The sequence below is a fragment of the Mchenga conophoros genome, linkage group LG3 (assembly GCF_057382185.1).
Source record: "Mchenga conophoros isolate Kocher_MC1m ecotype Shallow Benthic linkage group LG3, M_conophoros_male_GT1.1, whole genome shotgun sequence".
NCBI lineage: Eukaryota > Metazoa > Chordata > Actinopteri > Cichliformes > Cichlidae > Mchenga > Mchenga conophoros.
Window position 1 is genome coordinate 38318025 of NC_140528.1, and position 17886 is coordinate 38335910.

The following is a 17886-nucleotide window of genomic DNA, read 5'->3' on the forward strand; positions in this document are numbered from 1 at the left end:
ATTCCTGGATATATATAATGACATAAGTAAACTCCCATTTTAGAATCATTGCCTTCTTTGATCTGACTTATTGCCTCAGACTTTGGCCCTGTGTCCCCAAAAGTATAGAAAATCCATGACACTGAGTAAGAGGCCTTTATCATGTTATAAGTGAGAGAGTTTGGTGTAACAGTGGTTGAACATGCCAAATCAATCCACAACATACTGCCATTCCCCAGCTGTAACCTGCATATGCATCAAACCAAAATCCAGTATCATAGCCACATGATAGACATAAAGATGAGGTTAAAAGGGTTGTCTCGTTTTGCCAGATAGCTTCATCCCAAAAAAGATAGACATTCTTCAAAAACAAAAGTTTGTGAATATTTGCTTTTTTGCCAGGCCTAAACCAACCTGTTAAACTTATCAAATTATTGTCATAGATAGGAACCTATTGATTGAAACAGAATAATCCATTGAAGCCTCCATCATCATCCACAATCACTGTTACTGTTCAGATTATTTTATCTCGGTTTTCCTCTAGAATGTTTTGAAAATCAGCATTTGCTGTAAAACTATGAGATGTCGAGTGCAGGGAAGATATTATTGATCGATCAGATTCATGTATGTGTTAGGTACTTAAGCCACAATTAGAGAGTGAAACAGAGACTGACACTGGTTGAAATGTATAGTAAATATTTTATTTTGAACTTTTATGCTGAACTACAAGCTGTGAACTGTGTGATCTCTGCGACCTGTGGTGCCTGGTTTACTGTGTGTAAAACTGCGCAGGTTCCCATGTGTCATCCCACACTTTGCCACTGTCAGGAGAAAAACATAACAAACAACAACGACAACCACACACAAAATAGGACAATTTAGGTTGTGACATATGACAATTTTTTAGGATGAAATATCTTCTATATTCATGTCATGCTTTATACGCCTTCATTGTAATATAAATTAATCAAATCAAGTCAGAGAGTATTAATATATGTAGTAGATGTCAAGCAGGACCACAGCAGCAGCCACGATCCATTGGAACCTGCTGGATGAGAGAGCACAGAAACTCCAGGGAAGAAGTTTAGTTAGTAACATGCATGAACTGCATTACTGAGACATGTATGTTTACAGATGGTGATGAGGAAGAGGGGGAGAGTTTTCAGTAAAAGGAGACGTGACTGCATCTTCAACCAATACTGAGCCTGCATAACCCTGAAAGAGACAGAGAAAGAGGGGGGGGACACTAACCCCCAGCAGTCTGGTCCTATTACAGCATAACTAAGGGCTGAGCTGAACCAGCCCTAACTATAAGCTCTATAAATAAGTAAAGTCTTATGCCTACTCTTAAAAGTGTTGACCATGTCCACCTCCAAAACTCATAATGGACTTTGGAGGTGGACAGCTATCAAGCTCCTCACAGAAGAAGACAATTTACTTTAGTCCAAATACATGAATTCAAATTGAGTTGATAACTATTTATCAACAATATGAATGTCTGTTCCCGTCCAACAAAGTTGTTACTACATACCATGTTGAGCAAGGCTTCCACTTGACTTTAACTTCTTCTTTTTCCTGAAAAACATGATATAAACAAACAATTAATTAAGAAAGACATGCAAGTTGCATACAAAAAGGAGCTTATAAACATTTGTGTACTATTGAATGGCTCAATATATTATACAATTAGTTTACAAAAACATAAGAACCACTACAATGCTTGTACTGCCAGCATCGAGTGCATGTCAGCAAAGCAACACTGCTTACATTGTGGCTCACAAGCAAAACTAACTGAAGCAGATGTTACTGAATGGGAAGGAGCACCTCCACATCAATCACTCCTTCTGAGCATGATGTCAGGAGGACTTTAAAGAACGTAAACATCAGGAAGGCAGCACGACCAGGTCGTATCAGGTGGTCTGTTCTTATTTAATGTCCTATTTGGAGTGAAATCCTGACTCAGTGGCTGAATTAGTGTAGATTCATCAAAAACAAAAGCTTATGGATATTCAGTCAGGCACAGTTCAAATCCGGGAAGTCCAAAGATGCAAACAAATCTGCACAACAGCAGGCTAAATTACTTACATTTACAACTCTCCTGTCTACTATCTCTTCATATTTGAAAATCTTCTGTGTGCGGTGTTTTCGGCATTCTGAAAAATAACAAATGAAATATTTACATGAGTTCTGTAAAACTGGAAAAAATGCAAAAATTAAGAAAAAGAAATCTTAACAAACTTAACAAACCTGTCGTGTGTTTCGTACATTTACAATACCATAACGTCTAACCTTTCCTTGTCATTTTTGTGTTTGGGACATCCGAGGTGTACACCGTAGAAATTGAGGGAGATGCAGGATGTGGAGATGGAGAGGAGGATGCAGGAGAAAGCAGAGATGAAGAGGAGGATGCAGGAGGAAGCAGAGATGAAGAGGAGGATGCAGGAGGAAGCAGAGACAGAGAGGAATGTGCAGGAGGAAGCAGAGATGAAAAGGAGGATGCAGGAGGAAGCAGAGATGGAGAGGAGGATGCAGGAGGAAGCAGAGATGGAGAGGAGGATGCAGGAGGAAGCAGAGATGAAGAGGAGGATGCAGGAGGAAGCAGAGACAGAGAGGAATATGCAGGAGGAAGCAGAGATGAAGAGGAGGATGCAGGAGGAAGCAGAGATGAAGAGGAGGATGCAGGAGGAAGCCGAGACGGAGAGGAATATGCAGGAGGAAGCAGAGATGGAGAGGAGGATGCAGGAGGAAGCAGAGATGGAGAGGAGGATGCAGGAGGAAGCAGAGATGGAGAGGAGGATGCAGGAGGAAGCAGAGATGGAGAGGAGGATGCAGGAGGAAGCAGAGATGAAGAGGAGGATGCAGGAGGAAGCAGAGATGAAGAGGAGGATGCAGGAGGCTGACAGAGGGAAGATGTTGGTACAGGCTCTAAATGAAGAATAAATTCCTGGTTTAGAGCCTCTGGGTCTGGGACTGGTCTAGCATCGACACTGTCAGCAGAGGATGGTCCAGCTGCTGGTGTAGAACTTTTAGCAGGAGGTGAAGCTTGTAATTCTGAAAAATTTTAAATATTAAACATTCATTAAAATGGGTTGAAAAAATGTACAGTACACATAAACACATAATAAGTAGTGATTTGCATGTTTTCAGTTAAGTTTTTACTAAAGATACAACTGGTAAATATTGGCATCAAATAAGTCATCTCACACACTCACTGACCCAAATCATTCAGTACAAGTGCCCTCTAGGGTAGTGTGACATCTGTAGTGCTTTTCTACATTGTACATTAATAAATTAATGAGTGTGACTATAAATCCAGAGAGCTAATGACTTTTTCCTCTGATGACACTACTTTCCTGACTTTGTAGTGAATAACATTTGACACTTCAAGCTAGTACTGTGACTTAGGAGTTTTGTACAATGGTGATGCTAACTACCTCAGGGAGGTAATCAGGTAACCTCTTAAGAAGTATATAAGTTATTTAAGAATCTTGGTGTTCATATTGGTAACATTATAACATTTGTTATACTAGAAAGTCTCGAAGAGAATTATCAGGTCTGGTTTTTGTGAAGATTTTTAAAATTACATTTGTATATACATGAGTGTGAAAGACCATACTATACACACACACACATACAAAATTGTTCAGGTGGGTAACACCAGAGGTTCAGTATGGCTAGCTTTGGTGATGTGACCGACACATGGGGAGGTAATAAGGCAGATATAACACTATTTTCATGTTAGCAACAGGACATGTAGGGCAGCTGTCACCTCACAGCAAGAAGGTTACTGGTCTGAACCTTGGCTGAATAATAGAATAGAACAGAATAGAGTAGAGTAGAATAGAATAGCTGGTGACTGTTAACTATCCTCATCCTCACCATCTTGTTTGTCTCTATGTACCCCGTGATGATCTGCCTTCTTATCTAGGGTGTACCATGAGTATCACCCAAAGACAGCTAGGATAGGCTACCTGATAAGGACACCTGGTTACAGATAATGGACAAAGCATATCTTACTTCTCAGAAGGTGTTCATAAAGCTTCCTCATCTTCATGAGGATGTCACGTGCAGCACCTTCCGCTGGTTCGATCTGAGTGATCACGTCCCCTACTATACGGCCCTTACGGTCAAACTGTCCAAGAAACAGAATTGGTTGGTAGCCCAGGGCATGTAGCTTTGAAACCTGCAAGAACAACAAAGAAAAACATGCAGCCAGTCTTTCATGTAAGCAAATTGATGTATAACAAACCTTTAAGTTTCACATCTTTGTTGTTTTATTGTTGTCGATAGTTAAAAAGTATTTATGGTGACCAAACCTGTAAATGTATGATAAAATCCATCTTGAAATGTTTTGTCTCTCAGTTAATAGCCGATTAAATTAAAAATCAGAAGTAGCTTAAATAAAAATAGTTTTAACAAGTTTTTTCTAGTTGGATGTCTTTAGTGTGATGATGTTATTCTGATGTGAATAACTTTTTTATTTATGCTCTTTTATAAATTAATATTTTATGTGTATATACATGTCTTGTTAGTTTCTTACTTCATGATATACAAGAAAACATTGACAACTGTGATTAATAAAGAATTGTCTACCAGACCAACCACTTATTAGATCAGAACTTTTAAACTTACTGACAACTGGGCTGAATTAACCACCCTGCTCGCATTTCTGTTTTTTTTAACAGAGGCAGCCCAGTTACTGTTTTTAAACTGTTCTTGTTTTTTTTTCAATCCCTCCTTTAGGTTCAGGCTGCCCAGGCATCCACTGCATGTCTTCCTGTTGCAGGTGTTTGGGGCCTGACAGGAAGGGCATGGTTTGGTTTTTGGCTTTGTCATTTCTGCAAATGAAAATGGAACATGTAGGGATTATTTCAGGTCTGTTTTGGTGAAACGATTACAAAAATAATTTATGACCAAAGAAATAACTTATATTACGAGGCAGTATTACACCATATTTAGAAAAAAAATCAATTACGAGATTAAAGTCGTTAATATTGAGTTAATTACGTGAATAGGGTTAAAAAAAACCTGAATTGATTACAGAAAATATACATTGCTAAAATAGAGCAGTACTAACATTAGCTGGGTGGCCAAGCAAGTGTCTTACACATGAGAATAGATCACAAAAAAAATTAAATAAACTTTTGCAGAAGTAGTTCTCTTGGTACACAGACTGCTCTGTGAAAACATTTCAAGTTTAATATCAGTTTAATATCACTGAAATTTTTAAGTGACTTAAAAAGGAAAAAAAAAAAAAAAAAAGTATCACTGAAATTAATATTTCAGTGAACATGCAAATTACCCACAGTTTATCACAACTTACTTAGCTAGGATCTGCCTCGTGTCCAGTCGAAAACTTCGATGCAGGACCGTGAGTTGAAAGATACATTTACTACGACTCCCAAGATGCATTGCAGTAAAAACCATCCAATCGCCTTGCTTAAGATCTGTTGACGTGTCGCTAAAGGCGCGCTGTAGATAAATATTGCAATTTGTAAAAAATAAAATATTAAAATTTGCAATTTTTAATTACATAATTAAACACTGGGCCAGTTTAATTTCGTATTATCGCTGGTTATTATTTTAGAGTAAATAAAGGAATAACGGGTAGCACCAAGCTGTTGTTATCTTCATTTCCATAGCGACGGCGGTTGAGGATTATGGGTAGTGTGCAGTTACGGGATTAGTGCGTCTGCGTAAATTGGTCTGATTGGTTGGAGCTGAGCGACATCCAAAACTAACAGGAGTGGTGAATGAATCTATAAATGTGTTTTACGTGTGAAATAAAAATAATAAACCTAACAAAGGATTATGTACGTTAAATCTGCGCACTTTCAGATCGTGAATCAGTTTGGAAAACACTGTGTGATGGCCACAACATGAAGCGATTTTATTGTTGAATTATCAGTGATACTTTCACGTGTTTTTGTTGAGAAATGTTAACGATGTCATTACAAGAAAGCATTAAATAAGGGAGAAAAACCCGTTGGCGGAGAGGGTCCCCGGTTCTCCAGTTAGATTGTGCTTCACAGCGTCATGTTTCGCCGTGACGGGGTTATTATTGGAGTAAATGGATGGCTGGCGCCTCTGCTCGAAGCGTCTCTGATCGCCGTGAGCGGGTTCATATTGGAATGAATTGACAACCCACAGCGTCACATAAAAACGTGGAAGGGTACCTTAGGCGTCAGCATGAGAAGTTAAGGGACGTGACAAATCGTCATTATTTTACGCGTCGGGAGTGAGAACGGGTTGGTATGTTGTAATCGCACTGGACAATTAGTGATACAAAACAACTGTTTTCTCCTGTGAATAAAAGTATATGTTTTTGTCAATGTACCATGGTAATAACAGAAGCGAAACGTAATATTGTGTCAGGAAAATTCACTATTTATGCACAATAAACAAAGGAGCATAGCGCCACAATTTCTGTTCAGCGCCAGACTTGCTTGTAACCTATATCACCAGTTATGTTAAGAAAAATGACGCATTAACTACAACAAAACTCTGACCTTTGTGGGAATGCTTGGAGCAGACTAACATGTGAGCTGGAGTGTTCGGGGACGTTATATTTGGTATATCCAGACCATCCGTCGGCTCTTACTTCGGAAACATGGCTTAAAAATGTCTCTTCAACGATGTAATCCGATAAAAAAAACGATCTCTCTACCCGTCGGCTTCCCGTGGCTGTCATGCGACCGACTATTGAAGTTAATAATACAACAGCTTCTTGCCATTTTTTGTGTTTCTTTTTATCGCTGTGTAACTGAGTTCAATTGAAAGCCTGCGTGTGCTAGTACCTCTTGCCACAAGTTCCCAGAATCATTTGCGGTTTAACCCTGAATGACGTCAAATTTTCAATCTTTATCCTGGTAGGCCGGTCTATAGTCAAAATGCCCGGGCCAATTTTTTGTCCCAGTCCAGCCTTGATTGTGTGTGACGTCTTCTTTTGCGCATGCGGGCCGCTTTGAGGGTTCACACTAGAGCGCGTTTGCTGTTGCATTTTATTTATAGTGTGAACAAGCAGACAAAAAAATCAGATTTGATCAAAAAACCGGAATTAAGCATTAAGACCTGCAGTGTGAACGTAGCCTAATTATTTTCTCCCCTCTCTCTGTGGGCGCTGAGTCCAGTGTCAGCTTCAGAAATATTCCCCTCTGAAACCCCTTGGTGTGAGGAACTTGTTTAAAATAAAACTGCTCTTCTCTCTGGGCTGAACCTTGACAGTTTTAGACAGCTTAATTTAACCGCAGCTATTTTATCTCTCACATGAAACTTTGAAATCACTTATCAACCAAACAGATCATGCAAAAACAAGAACAGAGAGAGGAAAAAAAATGGTTTCAGACAAACACACACACACACATGCGCACGCAGCAAAAATCATTACAGGACCAGTTGGACTAGAAAGCTGAGAGACACATACTTACTAATCACACAGAACTGCTGAGGACCCAGTTCACTCACAGATTTCAAAAGCCTTAGTGATTATTATCCAGCATTAGTATCTGAACCTGGAATCATTTCTATGGAAACTGAATTTTATGTAAACGTTAAATTTAATCTGATGCAATCAGGTTTAAACTCACGTTCTGTTATTCACTGAAAATACAGACATTTAGAACAAACTAAGACCATCTGTGCTAGAGGAAATGTCTGCTGTGACTGCATCACTCTGCTCAGCTTTGTTGTTATTCAGCCTCTGCATGTTTACCTCTGCAGGTGAGTTTTACCTGTCAGGAGATAAATGCCATTTCAATGATAGATAAAGACAAAGAAATTGAGTAGGATTATTTCATATTCATTCTGTTGGTCTGTGTGTGTGCAGGCAACATGAGCCTGCACACATTAATTTTGTGATAAGTTTATTGAAAATTCTCTGTGTGTAAGTACAGTTTAGTGCTGTCTGATCATCACTCTGATTGACTGCTGTAGAAGTGAACAGTGTTACTTTGACCTTTAACCTCGCTGCGCTGTGTTGTTTCCTCTTTTTCAGATCACAAAATCATCACAGCTGAGTCTGGACAGGACGTCACTCTGACATGTCAAGCTCAAGCCCACATCGTCATAGTTGTAGAGTGGAGCAGAACTGACCTGGAAGATGAAGAACTTGTCCTTTTATATCAGCATGGATGACTTGTTCCAGATTACCAGCATCCATCTTTTGAGAACCAGGTGGATCTGAAGGACAGACAGATAGCTGATGGAGATGTGTCTTTGATTCTGAAGTGAAGAATGTGAGACAAGATGATGCTGGAACATACGAGTGTCATGTCATCAAGAGAGCTGGAAAACCTTTGAAGCTCATCAATCTGAAAGTTGGTTCTCCAAGTGAGTGAGGAGTGTTCAGTGTGTTTGAGATCTTCGGCTCTTTTAGCTGCGCTGCCTTATTGCTCCTAAATAGCTCTGTTTCCACAATCACTGAGATCCTTCTATTTTAGCCCAGCTGTGAATGATCTGTATTGGTAGTGTCCCGATTCGAAATATTGAGGCAAAGAACAAACCAACACTGGCCCAGAAGAGTTCAGTCAAATGATGATTTAATGAGTACATGTGTGGGAAGATGTACACTGCAACTCATCAGCATAGATCTTCTCCAAACAACTCAATTCAGAATAGTTTTATTCATCTCAGGGTTCAGCCCCTCCTGCGTCACAAATGTACATAATTATGCTTAAGTTACAGTAAATCATCATGTGGCGGAGGTGTGGTCCGGCGCGTGGCTGCAGGGGAGGAGTGGTGCAGTGGGCTCAACGATCATGATGATAACGACCTGTGTGTGGGTGTATCTGTGCCTAGCGTGTGTCACACATCACTTAAAAATAGCTAAAATAGACAGAGATGTTACTCTTTCCAGTACTTTCTTCCATACATGGAAATTAAATTCATTCTCCGAATAGCCCCTGGGGACTTTACACTTTCTTCACTCTTCTTCTGTCACTTTTTACTAGGCAAGCTCAACTGCAGGTAGAAGCTAAATGAATTCAAGGCCTTTGCTTACAAAGGTCTACATTTAAATCATATTTGTCTGTAAGCGTGAATGCTGTTTTAACCTTCCATTGCTCCAAATCACCTTACACAATAGATTGTGAAGACATCGCGCTTCACAAAGCTTGAAACCTTCAATAGACTGAGAATCAACTCTTATGAGCACAACTACTGATGTGACGTTCTGTATCGAGGCTTCGAAGCTTGTGTCGAGTAATGGAGGGGGCGTTTCCGCGATGCGCGTATCGAGGCTTGCTTCACTTATGGGAGGAGCTGAAAATGATGACGTCCGAAGCCTCGCTGCCCGGCTGTACCACGTGACTGGTTCATGAAGCGGTTCGAACTTTGCCGCGAGATATGACAGCGATATAAACCCCTCAGACTTCATTCAAAATGTGGGTGTTTGATGGAGAGTTGCGGTTAGTGAGAGTTTGGAGACAGTTTGGAGGTTCATGAGAGTGAGGAGAGAAAGTCTGGAGAGAATGGAGCCAGCTAAGAAGAGGAGGATGTCCTCCCCTGTGTGGGAACATTTTGATCTTATTCCTCCCAACAAGGTATGTAAATTTCTACAGAAGATGTATTTTCATAATACTGATGGTGCAATACAATTTATGTTAAGCGGCTTTACTTTTGTACAAGGTGAAGTGTTTGCTATGTGCCAGGGAGCTGGGATATAACAACAACACCTCATCCATGCTTAGGCACTACAGAGCTTTGCATGAGAATAAGGAGAACACCGATTGTGGAGCAAGACCAGGTGAGCCATCAAATGCCATGATAATATAGCATGCAGTAATGTTACTAAATGATATAACAATATTATACAGCTGTTATAAGTTACGTGTGTGATATTTATATTTGTGCTTTATCTTTATTGTCTTTCCTCAGGAGAACAATCTCAAATAGATGAAGACCTGGTTAGCATGGTGATTGAGGACTCCCAGCCATTTAGCATTGTGGAGGACAAAGGATTCAAAAGATTTGTTAAATCATTAAATCCTAGCTACGTTCTCCCCACTAAAAAGGTCATAAAAGCAGCGAAAATTTAGTTTTTACAGAATAAAATGTGAACAGGCAGGACTGAGGCTCAAAGCCTCAGTGTGTAGCTGTCCATACCTCAACGTTACAAAAGCACAACTACTGTCCACACCCCAACCACACCTCACCTCACAGTAAATGATCATTTCCATTTTAAGCATTTCCAAATAATCATTTTCCATACTGCCAGTATAAATATACACAGTGTACTGCCATCACTACAATATAGATGTTTTACACACTCCTTTTGTTCTTGACATTTACAGGCTGTGTGCAAAAGGCCACACTCTTCAAATTCATGCCAACTAATATTTTTATGTCCAGTAGATGTCCTACTAGAGCAAATGAAGCTTTAAGAAGCTTTGCGCTGGGATGAACCAATTGGATGAAACGCTTCAGTGCTTCATGAAGCTTCATCTGCCCATCACTAAGCACAATATGCAAATGTGTGTATACAATGATTATGGCTGCACATGCAATAAAAATGTTAATCTGATGCCAGTAGCTGTGATAAACAGTTTAATGCAATTTAATGATAAAGTTATATCAGAATCGTGTTTATTGGCCAAGTCCCACAACGTGATGAACCTCTTCCCCGGGCATCTCCAGATAAATAAAATAGCTGCGGCTAAATAAATATTTACATGTAAACCAAATGAATGGCCTTTTTTATGTCTGTTTTTGTGATGTACCAAGATCTGAAAGTTTTATTTATTTATTTTAATGAGAAACTGAAGTATAGCAGAAAAATTTGTGAGCTTCTCCTGGTAATATCCTAGTAATAGTAATAGTAAAAACTAAATTTTAAAGTGTCTTAATACATGCTCAATCAAGCAGTTAAGTAAATCTCCAAAAGCTGATTCTGTTCATCTGGATGTAACGTTTTCAGTGGGAGAAACATTTTGTCACTCATCCATGTGACTTCTTCAGTCTCAGTTGACTGCAGGATTCCCCAATCTTATAAACAGTACATTTGCATAATGACTGAAACCAGCCCACTGAAGTAACAATGATCTGGGAGGTCAGTTCCTTGATCATTAATATACAAATTCTCATGACCATTGAGAACAACCACTGACCAAAGCCCACTGACCAAAGCACACTGATCAATGGCCATGAGTACCATTCACAGAGAGTTGAAAGCCATTCCCCAACTCTCTGTGAATCGATGACACAAGGATCCAGGCCCACACAGACGGTGCGTAAATCATGGGAGGCCACATCACGGACAGGAACAGAGACACAGATGGGCGGTTTAGACAGGAATAGGATAGGAATCTGTGGGAGGAAGTTGTATCCCCATCTACAAGACCACACAAAGGAGGTATATGCTCTCTGCACTGGTATGTCATCCTTTAGGAGACACAGATGGGCCGTTTAGACAGGAATAGGATAGGAATCCATGGGAGGAAGTTGTATCCCCATCTACAAGACCGCACAAAGGAGGTATATGCTCTCTGCACTGGTATGTCATCCTTTAGGAGACACAGATGGGCTTTTTAGACAGGAATAGGATAGGAATCCGTGGGAGGACGTTGTATCCCCGTCTACAAGACCACGCAAAGGAGGTATATGCTCTCTGCACTGGTATGTCATCCTTTAGGTTTATCACCATTTTCAGATCAGAATTACAACCAATATTGTTCCCATCCCACTCAAAGACCCTGCACTCATCAAACAACATTCTCTGGACAATCTCTTTTTGTTCCTCTTCCAAATGATCAAGATTCACTGGCGGATACCACGACATTGGGACAGGTCCAGCTGACTCCACCATTATCTTGCGAACTGTTATTGCAGGTGGGCACTCGCTTGAGGCCTCAACTTCCACAATACGTTCAACTGGCTGTAAGGTGCCCAGGGCCATCTTGCTTGTCAAGGTCATATCATGTTTGGTGTCATTACTTAGAGCAATGGTGATGTATGGGTTAGCTGGATTCTGTATTTCAACTAACCCCGTCAAGACATAGAACCGCTTTAGGGCCTGGTTGCCCTCATCATCCTCAAACAGCACTAAACAATCAAGCGGATTCATGGTTGATGGAACGGGGCACTTTAACCAGGTGACCTGTTCAGGAGGGATAATCACATCCCTTTCAACTGTTCTCAAGTACCCTTGTGTAATGTTTGGCTCTACTGTCTGAATGAAGCTTCTGACCACCTCACCATTCTCAGGGGGAAGACAGATGGCATTACACAGCAAGGTAACAAGAGTAGGTATCAACTGCTCTAGTTGCTCCTCAACGATCTGTTCCAAGACATTGAAACCGATCAATGGTTTGTCCACAGGCAAGGTACTGACGAGGACCGGAATACTGACGGAGAGGCTGGGGTCTTCACTCCCCGGTAAGTTGATCATGATGGGTACCCAGCCATCAAATGATATGGTTTCCCCGTTGACTGCGCAAACTTTCAACTCATCAATTTCCTTGATGATTTCAGATAGAGGTTGCATGACTAAGTCAGGCAAGTATCAGTCTTTCCAATGTTTACTTATGATGCAAACTTGAGCACATGTGTCAAGTACTGCTTTCACTGCTAAGCCATTCAAATTGCAATGTATGAGAGCTTTCTTACTGATTAGCTTAGCAACTGCCCCACATTTAGTGTGGGGTGCCATAACACCAGACGTAGCGAGTGCCTCACCCTGCTGCTGGTTAACTACTTCTGATGTGACTGGCAAGGGGAGACTTGGTTTGCTACTGTTAAGGTTAGGTTGGGTCCCATATGAAGAGGACCCACTGCTTCAACCCTGTCACCCGGTAGAGAAACTGCTGTGGTGTCTCACTTTCATCTTTTCTGGCACACATTAATTCTTGAAAGAGTTCTGTACTATTTTTCTCTCTCAGGTGGGCATGGAGAAACCCCTTCAGTTCAAGTACAGTCAAATCGTCTTTATTGATTAACATATCTTTAAAAGTTCCAGGCCTTAATATCCTGAGCACTCCACGAACTATCTCTGCATCAGGGAAGCCTTCTCTGCGTCGACCTCTTGCTGACCCAGGCCCGCTGGACCCACCGTCTTAGCAACCATGGATCAGTCTCGGCTCCAACTTTCAGCTCGCATCAGCCAAATATCCTTGGGCAAGATACTAACTCCATGTTTGCCTACTGGTGGTGGTCAGAGGGCCCGGTGGCGCCTGTGTCCGGCAGCCTCGCCTCTGTCAGTGCGCCCCAGGGCAGCTGTGGCTACAATGTAGCTTGCCATCGCCAGTGTGTGAATGTGTGTGTGAATGGGTGAATGACTGAATGTAGTGTAAAGCGCTTTGGGGTCCTATGGACTAGAAAAGCGCTATACAAATGCAGGCCATTTACCACTTTTGTACTCTTCCGGAATAGCCCAAGTATGGGGGTTAACTAATCAAAATGAAAACATAACCCTCCACACACACAAACATGCAATAACATTAAAGCACATCACAAACATATTCATATTTCCAACACGTACTATAAACAAACCAATAACATAAGCTTCACCCATTACTATATAAATTAAAACCCTCTTTATCCATACTCCCTAACCTGGCACACTGGTCTGCTCCAAGAGCCCTTAAACAGGTGATTAAGCTGCTTTCACTCTTATGCTCCACATCCTGCAAGAAGCAACCAGGACAGGTGAGTACCTTATTTAGGTTACTCACAAATGATTAACTGTAAACAGCTTTAACCTTGGCTCTTCTCTTACACAGGTAGGATGGCCAGTCCCACTGTCTCTTCACCTTTACAAGCTGTCATTTTAGTTGTATGTCACATAAACCCAATAAAAGACTCCATAAGAACTAAAGTGTTTTTTCTTTATTACACTATTTTAAATTCCCAATCCAACAATTAATCACTAACAATACCAACCAGATAATAGAACCCCTGGTCTCCATTAAAAGCAGCAAAACAGTAAATATATGACTAGGGATGGATACCGGTATCCGGTGGCATGATGGCACCGGTTCTGACATAAACGGTAGTAACCAGACAGAAAAGCAGCGCACATTTCGGTGCTTTATTTCGGTGCTTTTTTTTCCTGACCTGTGATACACTTTAGATTCTAACCAATCATTTTATGTTTCCGAGGATAGTAGGCGGGTCCAGGTACGTACGTTCTTTTAGATCAGAGCTACAGATTAAAAATGCCCAAGGCGAAGTGGTCAAAAGTCTGGCTGTACTTCACAGCAAAAGATGCAAACTCAGCAGCCTGCTACAAGTGCTTTAATCAGATACTGCAATACTGTCAAAGGAGGTAACACCTCAAATCTGATGAAACGCCTGGTGACGCATAGCGTTTTTTTTAAAGCCGAGAAATGCGCCGTATTTGATAGCTTGCTGAGACCTCACACCGTGTACATCTACTGCAGGTTTGGTGCCTGTTATCGGACCCGGAATTAGCAACATCCCCCAAAAACACGAAGAGTAGAGTCCTGGCCCCTAGCCCTGCCAGTGTAGCAGAAATGATGATGGACGAAGATGGCAGCAGCAGCCGTTCTTCTCTGCGTGAGTAGCTTAATGTTGTTCGTGTGTAATTCACGTTGAGTACGCTATCCATGTTATTACATTAATGCATGTAAGGTGAACTAGCAAACATCATCATCATCATGAGTATAATTCCCTCGAAGCACAGGCAGATGCAAGTGGTTTTCTGTCACTGGTTTATTTGAAGACTTCTCTCCAAAGCTACCGTGAAAACTATACAGCATTAACAAAATAAAACTCGGCGTAAGACACAGCACTAAAGATAACACTGTACAACAAACACGATTGTGAGGAGAAAGTTGTTGGAAGGCAAAGAAACTTACAACTCAGATATCTATTTTTTACATGCGCACGGGCGGTCACTGTTCAACCGATGTGACACAGAAAAACCGCCCAGGGCATTCAGAACATCCTTTATTTATACTTAAAGCAAGTTTCCACAGCAGTAGGAGTGGCATGTATGGAACTGATAATTTTTCCTTAGAAGGAGAAAACCTTTCGCTTATCTGCTGAAAAAGGAGGTAACTTTGTATGTATAGAAATTCAGACATTCCCATAAAAGGAGGGGGAGAGAGAGAGAGAGAGCCAGCTTGTCTGTTAAAACAGGAGGTATGGTATCGTATGTCACCGCATTCCTCTACACATATGGCTTCAATCTCTCTTCCTGTGTTGGTTCCAATTCACAAGCTCTTCTTCCTTTAAATGAAGCTACAACTAAGCATAATCACAAAACTAAAAAATCTCTCATCAACGATAAATCAATAAATACCTCGTTGGCTGCATGCTGCAAAAAGGGAATTAGCTGCCATTCTTCTGAGGTTTCCTTTAACCGTTTAACTGTGTGGTACCTCACAGGGGTACCACAACAACATCATCCAGGTAGAAAACAGCATATGCAATTTGAGGAAGCAGCTACCGCTCCATGAGGTGCTAAAAAATGGCAGAGGCTTCAAATAAGCCAAATGGAAGTGTGACGAATTGGTACGAACCATACAGAGTGGAGAAGGCCATTTTTGTCTTTGGACTCTGCAGACAAGGGAATCTGCCAGTAAGCGTTGGTTAAATCCAGCATCATAAAATAAGACAAGCAGTGCTTAACCAGTCCAGGTCAACTCAGGCATTGGACAAGCATCAAACCATGAGACCTTGTTCACTTTCTGATAATCATCACCAATGTTCCCTCTAAACTGCGTGTGTGCTCAATTGCGCACTGCTGGCACTCTGTGCAGAAAAAATCCGTGTTGCACATAAAATAAAATTCTAGTAAATAATAAAATTAAAGTAAATACGTTAACAATTCTGTTTTGCAGTGTTAGTCAGTAAGTGACTGGCTGCTCCAGTATGGGATTAGAACAATGGCACCTCATCCCATAGGCCAGCCAATCACGTGATTCAAATTCGTATATGCGCAGCTAATCAACGTCGTTGACAGGCTATGACAGCGTCCTTATGTGCCGAAACCGGTGTTTTAGCGAGCAAAGTGGTGTGACTAATGTGGAGTGAAGCCACGTTAATGACAACGTGTACAACCATTGGAGATGTGAGCAGGACAGATGGAACAAGTGACGTAAAAAGAGTGGACTTTATACCAGTTTTCAAATTGTGTTGATAGGCCACATAAAAAACAGAGTTGTGATTAAAAAAAAATCCAATGTTTGGTTTTCTTCCAGAATATTGTTGTTTATATTTACTGGGGCAAGGCAAGGCAAGGCAAGGCAAGTTTATTTGTATAGCACAATTCAACAACAAGGTGATTCAAAGTGCTTTACAGAGACATTAGAAACAAGAACAAATAAAAAGCATGATTTAAAATTGATTAAAACAAGCAAATAAACTAACTAACTAATTAACAAACAAACAAACAAACAAACAAACAAACAAACAAACAAAACAGTATATAAAATCAAAACAGATAAAATCAGAACAGTAGATAAAATCAGTAGTTAAATGTAAGTTTTGAAATTTAAGCTTAAAGTGTGGATTTGGTGCTTTATTCAAATGCAGCTGAGAACAGGTGAGTCTTCAACCTGGATTTAAATAAAGTGAGTGTTTCAGCTGATCTGAGGCTTTCTGGGAGTTTGTTCCAGATATAAGGAGCATAAAAGCTGAATGCAGCTTCTCCGTGTCTGGTTCTGACTCTGGGAACTGATAAAAGACCGGATCCAGATGACCTGAGGGATCTGGATGGTTCATACTGGGTCAGGAGGTCATTGATGTATTTTGGTCCTAAACCATTCAGAGCTTTATAGGCCAGCATCAGAACTTTAAAGTCTATCCTCTGACGGACAGGCAGCCAGTGTAAGGACCTCAGAGCTGGACTGATGTGGTCCACTTTTTTGGTCTTAGTGAGGACTCGAGCAGCAGAGTTCTGAATGAGCTGTAGTTGTCTGACTGATTATTTAGGTAGACCTGTAAAGATGCTGTTACAGTAATCAAGCCTACTAAAGATGAATGCATGGACTAGTTTTTCCAGGTCCTGTTGAGACATCAGATCTTTTATCCTTGATATATTCTTGAGGTGATAGTAAGCTGACTTTGTTATTGTCTTAATGTGTTTTTCTAAGTTTAGGTCTGCATCCATCACTACACCCAAATTTCTCGCCTGGTTTGTGGTTTTTAGATGTATAGATTGAAGTTCTCTGGTGACCTGTAATCGTTTTTCTTTGGCGCCAAAGACTATTACCTCAGTTTTGTTTTTGTTTAGCTGGAGAAAATTGTGGCACAACCAGTCATTGATTTCCTCAATGCATTTACCAAGAGCCTGTACAGGGCCTCGGTCTCCTGGTGACATTGTGATATATATTTGTGTGTCATCTGCATAGCTGTGATAGTTTATTTTGTTGTTGTTTATAATCTGTGCCAGTGGGAGCATGTAGATGTTAAACAGAAGGGGTCCCAAGATGGAACCTTGGGGAACTCCACATGTGATACTTGTCTGCTCAGATGTGAAGTTACCTATTGATACAAAGTATTTCCTGTTTTCTACGTATGTTTTGAACCAGTTTAGTACAGTTCCTGAAAGACCTGGCCAGTTCTCCAGTCGTTTGAGTAATATGTTGTGGTCAACTGTATCAAATGCTGCACTGAGATCCAGTAAAACTAGGACTGACATTTTTCCACTGTCTGTATTCAGACATATGTCATTAAACACTTTGGTCAGAGCGGTTTCAGTGCTGTGGTTCTGTCTAAAACCTGACTGGAAGGCATCGTAGCAATTATTCTGTTTTAAGAAGTAACTGAGCTGTTGAGAAACTGCTTTTTCAATGATCTTACTTAAAAACGGGAGATTTGAGATCGGCCTGTAGTTGTTCATTTGTGTCTTGTCAAGATTGTCCTTTTTCAGTATAGGTTTGATTACAGCAGTTTTTAGTGATTCTGGAAACACACCTGATAATAAAGAAAAGTTGACGATCTGTAACA

General features: G+C 40.7%; 2 protein-coding genes across 2 annotated transcripts in view; both read right to left on the reverse strand.

Moving 5' to 3' along the window:
* The window catches only part of LOC146578510 (hemicentin-2-like), an 871231-nt gene that overhangs the window by 596388 nt on the left and 256957 nt on the right, over positions 1-17886 (reverse strand). The window lies entirely within an intron of this gene.
* Positions 1398-5397, reverse strand: LOC146578534 (uncharacterized). The gene is made up of 4 exons (XM_085268803.1): positions 4612-5397; positions 3997-4162; positions 2065-3030; positions 1398-1554 (listed from the first exon to the last, which is right to left on the reverse strand). The coding sequence occupies exons 1-3, from the start codon at positions 4813-4815 to the stop codon at positions 2264-2266; spliced, it is 1137 nt and encodes a 378-aa protein (XP_085124929.1). The 5' UTR covers positions 4816-5397; the 3' UTR covers positions 1398-1554; positions 2065-2263.

What these genes read in the sequence shown, in the direction of transcription:
- LOC146578534 (XM_085268803.1), bottom strand. Translation starts at nt 4,815, where the DNA reads ATGACAAAGCCAAAAACCAAACCATGCCCTTCCTGTCAGGCCCCAAAC. An exon ending in TTAATTCAGCCCAGTTGTCA is followed by an intron (nt 4,163 to 4,611) that starts GTAAGTTTAAAA and finishes TTGTTCTTGCAG; the next exon opens with GTTTCAAAGCTACATGCCCT. An exon ending in TTATGAACACCTTCTGAGAA is followed by an intron (nt 3,031 to 3,996) that starts GTAAGATATGCT and finishes AAAATTTTTCAG; the next exon opens with AATTACAAGCTTCACCTCCT.